Genomic DNA, 6,000 nt, shown 5'->3' with positions numbered 1-6,000 from the left:
CCCCTCACCACACCACACTGCCCCTCACCACACCACACTGCCCCTCACCTCACCACACTGCCCCTCACCACACCACACTGCCCCTCACCACACCACACTGCCCCTCACCTCACCACACTGCCCCTCACCTCACCACACTGCCCCTCACCTCACCACACTGCCCCTCACCTCACCACACTGCCCCTCACCTCACCACACTGCCCCTCACCACACCACACTGCCCCTCACCACACCACACTGCCCCTCACCACACCACACTGCCCCTCACCCACACTGCCCCTCACCACACTGCCCTCACCACACTGCTCTTCATCTCACTGCTCTTCATCTCACCACACTGCCCCTCACCACACCGCTCTTCATCTCACCACACTGCCCCTCACCTCACCACACTGCCCCTCACCACACCACACTGCCCCTCACCTCACCACACTGCCCCTCACCTCACCACACTGCCCCTCACCACACCACACTGCCCCTCACCACACCACACTGCCCCTCACCACACCACACTGCCCCTCACCACACCACACTGCCCCTCACCACACCACACTGCCCCTCACCACACCACACTGCCCTCACCACACCACACTGCCCCTCACCACACCACACTGCCCCTCACCACACCACACTGCCCCTCACCACACCACACTGCCCCTCACCACACCACACTGCCCCTCACCACACCACACCGCCCCTCACCACACCACACCGCCCCTCACCACACTGCCCCTCACCACACTGCCCCTCACCTCACCACCCCTACTTGCTCACACATTATCTATTCAAAAACACACACACACATTATCTTTCAAACACACACACTCTTTCAAACACACACGCTCTCTTTCAAACACACACGTTCAGCCAACTCTGAGTGGAAGAGATAAGCATGCATCGCCTCACAGCTTTCCTATAACAAGCCCCCCTATAGCCCTCCTGCCCTCCAACCCTCCCATCCTCCCCCAGGCTGTTATTTTAATCCACTACCCAGTGAAAAGACCCACTGCAGTTAATAGTCATGAATAGCAAGGTCAGCGCCAGGGGACGGCCAAAGAAAGGATGACGCTGCCGTCATTGAAGCACAGCAATTTAGAGGGTGTTAACTGTTAACCCAACATGACCACAACACTTAGGATTGACCAGCGATTACCAATTATCCATTTAGCTGTCACGATAATGCTTAGCTCCACTAATCTCTAGTGCCACTTCACCTGTCATGGTGGCATCGTTGTATCGTAACTGTCCTAATGCTTGGTCGTTACGGGGTTGAAATAAATGTCTGATTTTGACTCATGTATCAGTTGTTAGGGGCAACTTCAACTTGTTGGACCGGAACATTCTAACTGGTCTAAATGTTGTCTAACCTCGTAGTTATTTTTATTGGCTGTTTTGCTGACCCTTGTTCTGTGTTTCTCATTGGCCAGGTATTGAGTGTCCGCGCGGCTCCAGGAACATGCCCGGCGGCATGCAGGTGGCTGAGCCCTTCAGCGACGAGGCCATGGCCTTCACCAAGGAGCTGGTACTACAGAGAGAGGTAAGCTCAACATTAATTTTGGCTCCAATTTCTTTGATTTCAGTGGTTTTACTTGCGACTGCATGTTTGGCTGGTTTTGCGGTCGGACATATTGGATCACATTCGACCTCCAGTTTCATTTAGTCTGGTTTTTGATGACTCTGGGTGTGTTCGTAAATTCACTCTGCAGTGCCAGAGTGTGCTCAGTGTGCTCTGGGCATTCGTAAATTCAGAGTGTTGTCAGATTGTCCCTTTGCAAATTCAGAACGTGTCTTTCTCTGAGGGTTCAGAGACCACACTGGACGTAGGGTTGATCCGAGCGATCTGACCTCACAACGGCAGTCAGGCATACAAGCTAACGTTGGCTAGCTTGCTAGATACTTCTGGACACACCTCACTCTGACCATTTTACTCACCGTAGTAGAGCTGGTTTGGCTGTTTTCATGTTCATGTTTTCATGTTATTTAGAGTTGGTGATTCTAACTGTGCTGCTGGCAACAAATTAATGATGCTTTTTTGCCAACGTTTACTGACACCGGCCATATTCAACGGGTGTTTAACGTTTGTAAATTCATCAGTTATTCTGCGCTTTAGCACACTCGGACGAGTGCTCTGAAATCGGAGTTGATAACCAGAGTGCATTTACGAACGCACCCTCTGAGTTGCGTGGAAGGTCGACAATTTTGGATCATGTTTGACCTCCATTTAGGTTCATCTATGGAACTCTGGTGCCTAGTTTCCCTTGGTGACTGCCATTCTAAATTGACGATAGGAGTTGTTTGTGTTAACTGTGAACCGAGGCCTAGTCTTCCCTCCCCTCATGTCCTTCTGCCATACATCCTTTTCTGACGGTCCGTGGAGAGATGATTCGGTCCTCCACTCCATCAATTGACCAAATCCATAGAACGCCTCAGTTGAATAATGGTAGAGCAGAAAGAAGGGAGACTGGGAGGACAGGCGATAATTTAGGCTCCTCAAAACCACCCTCTTATGCCCCACTCTCTCTGAAACCCAAAACCTTTCATTGGCCGACTTCCCAACCCCTTTCATACTCTCTGGCAAATGTGGCCTTGTCGCACCCTCCCTCCAGATACTCCCTTTTACAAACTGATTCAAGGTCAGTTTTGTATCTCCCCACTAGTATTTAAGGGTATAATTTGGCACGGGTAAGCTGATCCTAGATCCTAATGTTTATTGACATGTTAAACAGAAAGCTGCTGAATTAACTGGAACCCATTGAAGCTAGCTCTGAATCCAAGGACAGCTAGCCTACTGTAACTCTCCTCTCCGTTGGCCGTTGGACCCGGTTGAAGGGCTCTGCGGGGGCATGCGTATCCCATGCTCCTTTGAGCCCCTCTAATTGTCATGGAAATGTGGCTTTGAGGCCAAATGTTTTGGCTGGTGTGGAGCTAGAAGGCTAGCCTGTGTAGGATGAGCTGAGCTAGCCAGATTGCTGCACTAGATTCCCAACTGAAAGCTTTGGAAGTGGAATTGAGGTTAGCAGGAGTATTAGTGATGGGGACTCAGACTGCTCTGGCTGACAGGGACACACATACATAACACCCCACGCATACATGACGCCCCGCGCATACGCGACGCCCCGCGCATACGCGACGACGCCCCGCGCATACGCGACGACGCCCCACGCATACGCGACGACGCCCCGCGCATGACGCGACGACGCGACGACGATACACGATAAATACCGCGCATACGCGATAAATGGATGAGAGAGCTTCCTACTGCCTGAGCTATTTAGTTGATGTAAATTGAGAAGAGCGTGGGGCCTAGGATTGAGCCTTGGGATACACCCTTGGTGACAGGCAGTGGCTGAGACAGCAGATGTTCTGACTTTATACGCTGCACTCTTTGAGAGAGGTAGTTAGCAAACCAGGCCAAAGACCCTCAGAGACACCAATACTCCTTAGCCAGCCCACGCGAATGGAATGGTTTACCGTATCTAAAGTTTTGGCTAAGTCAAGTCATTAAAAATAGCAGCACAATATTGCTTAGAATCAAGGGCAATGATGACATCATTGAGGACCTTTAATACGGTTGCAGTGACACCCATAAACCTGAGCGGAAACCAGATTGCATACCCGAGAGAATACTATAGACATCAAGAAAGCCAGTCAGTTGATTATTGACAAGTTTTTACAACACTTTTTTATAAACAGGGCAAAATAGAAATAGGCCTATCACAGTTAGGATCAGCTTGATCTCCCCTCTAAATATAGGACAAACTGTGGCTGCCTTCCAAGCAATGGGAACCTCCCCAGAAAGTAGAGACTGGTTAAAATGGTTGTAAATAGGCTTGGTGATGGTAGGGACAGCAACCTTAAAGAAGAAAGGGTCTAAACCATCTGACCCAGATGTTTTTTTGGGGTCAAGTTTAAGGAGCTCCTTTAGCACCTCAGACTCAGTGACCGCCTGCAGGGAGAAACTTTGTAGTTGGGGAAAAAGAGGGAGAAGCATCGGGGCTAGTCTCTTTAGAAGGGGTGGGAGATGAGGAAATGTTGGACGGGCAAGGAGGCATGGCTGAGTCAAATAGGAATCCTGACTTAATGAAGTGGTGATTAAAGAGCTCAGCCATGTGCTTCTTGTCAGTAACAACCACATCAACTTTAAGGGACATGGGCAGCTGTGAGGAGGAGGGTTTATTCTCCAGGTCTTTAACTGTTTTCCAGAACTTCTTGGTGTTAGACCCACAGAGAGAGAACTGCTCCTTAAAGTAACTAACTTTAGCCTTCCGGATAGCCTGAGTACACGTTTCTCATTTGCCTGAACGAGAGCCAGTCAGCCTGAGTGTGCGTGTGCCGAGCCTTTCGCCAAATGCATTTCTTGAGGTGGAGTAACTCTGCAAGATCATGGTTGAACCAGGGGCTGAACCTGTTTTTAATTCTCATTTTCTTTATGGGTGTGTGTCTGTTAACAATACCACTGAAAATATCAAAAAAGATGGAGGACGATAACACCCAGCAACAGTCAACAAAGAGCTATTTGGAAGTTTAATGCTTAAAACCAGCAAATCAAATTGTTTGGGGACAGACTTGGTGGAGACAACCGAGCACTGAAGGTGATCCTTGGTAAAGATTGCCACCCCCACCCCCCATTGGAAGGTCTGCCTTACTGAAAAAAGGTTATAACCAGAAACGTTAACATCAGTATTCAAAACACTCTTCCTTAACCACATCTCAGTAATGAACAACACATCTGGATTGGAGTTGTGAACCCACACTTTCAATTGATCCATTTTAGGTAATAAGCTTCTAGTGTTAACATGCAGAAAACCCAGGCTTTTACGAGAGCAGTAATCAGTGAAGCAGATATCAGAGCACAAGTCAGAATTGCGGCTAGCAACAGTAGGTGGGCCGGGTGTACATGCACATCAAGGCACGGCATAGTACAGGAGAGCTCTGCTTTGTTGATTTATGACATTTGAATGTGCATCAGATGGCAACAAGATCATATTACAGTAGTAGTACAGAAATTTCATCAGGTAACATGAATACAAAGCTTGTGATGTGATTAGAATAGGATGGGAGGCCAAAAGTCTGTGTAACCACTAGAGATTCCCTAGTGTGGGAACAAACAGTCTGTCCCACGGTTGGGTAAAGAAAGTTTGTAGTCTACAAAATATGCAGGAGTCATGAGGCAAATAGCGAATGCACAAGAAAAATATATATACAATGACTTGGGGCCATTGTAAGTTCAGAGTAATTCGCCCCAACAGTGTGTGTGTGCTGGAGGCGAGCGAAAGCTCGGGAGAGAGGGGTGAGTGTGGTGGGGGTACCTGTACCAGACAGGGGAGACAGACCAGGGAGAGAGGGGTGAGTGTGGTGGGGGTACCTGTACCAGACAGGGGGAGACAGGCCAGGGAGAGAGGGGTGAGTGTGGTGGGGGTACCTGTACCAGACAGGGGGAGACAGGCCAGGGAGAGAGGGGTGAGTGTGGTGGAGGTACCTGTACCAGACAGGGGAGACAGGCCAGGGAGAGAGGGGTGAGTGTGGTGGGGGGTACCTGTACCAGACAGGGGAGACAGGCCAGGGAGAGAGGGGTGAGTGTGGTGGAGGTACCTGTACCAGACAGGGGGAGACAGGCCAGGGCAGACGGTGAACAGAGAGGGGTGAGTGTGGTGGGGGTACCTGTACCAGACAGGGGGAGACAGGCCAGGGCAGACGGTGAACAGAGAGGGGTGAGTGTGGTGGGGTACCTGTACCAGACAGGGGGAGACAGGCCAGGGAGAGAGGGGTGAGTGTGGTGGAGGTACCTGTACCAGACAGGGGAGACAGGCCAGGGCAGACGGTGAATAGAGAGGGGTGAGTGTGATGGAGGTACCTGTACCAGACAGGGGGAGACAGGCCAGGGAGAGAGGGGTGAGTGTGGTGGAGGTACCTGTACCAGACAGGGGGAGACAGACCAGGGCAGATGGTGAACAGAGAGGGGTGAGTGTGGTGGGGGTACCTGTACCAGTCAGGGGGAGA

At 50.5% G+C, this 6,000-nt stretch overlaps 1 protein-coding gene across 1 annotated transcript in view; it reads left to right on the top strand.

Moving 5' to 3' along the window:
- The first annotated feature begins 1,408 nt into the window (after window positions 1–1,408).
- Window positions 1,409–6,000, top strand: part of LOC121839793 (staphylococcal nuclease domain-containing protein 1-like) — a 283,991-nt gene continuing 279,399 nt past the window's right edge. The window contains exon 1 of the mRNA XM_042300487.1: window positions 1,409–1,537. Coding sequence (XP_042156421.1) covers window positions 1,457–1,537 — 81 coding nt within the window. The 5' untranslated portion in view covers window positions 1,409–1,456. The remainder of the gene's footprint in view (window positions 1,538–6,000) is intronic.

Source organism: Oncorhynchus tshawytscha, linkage group LG17 (genome assembly GCF_018296145.1).
Source record: "Oncorhynchus tshawytscha isolate Ot180627B linkage group LG17, Otsh_v2.0, whole genome shotgun sequence".
Lineage (NCBI taxonomy): Eukaryota > Metazoa > Chordata > Actinopteri > Salmoniformes > Salmonidae > Oncorhynchus > Oncorhynchus tshawytscha.
This window is presented reverse-complemented; position numbering and strand designations above follow the sequence as displayed.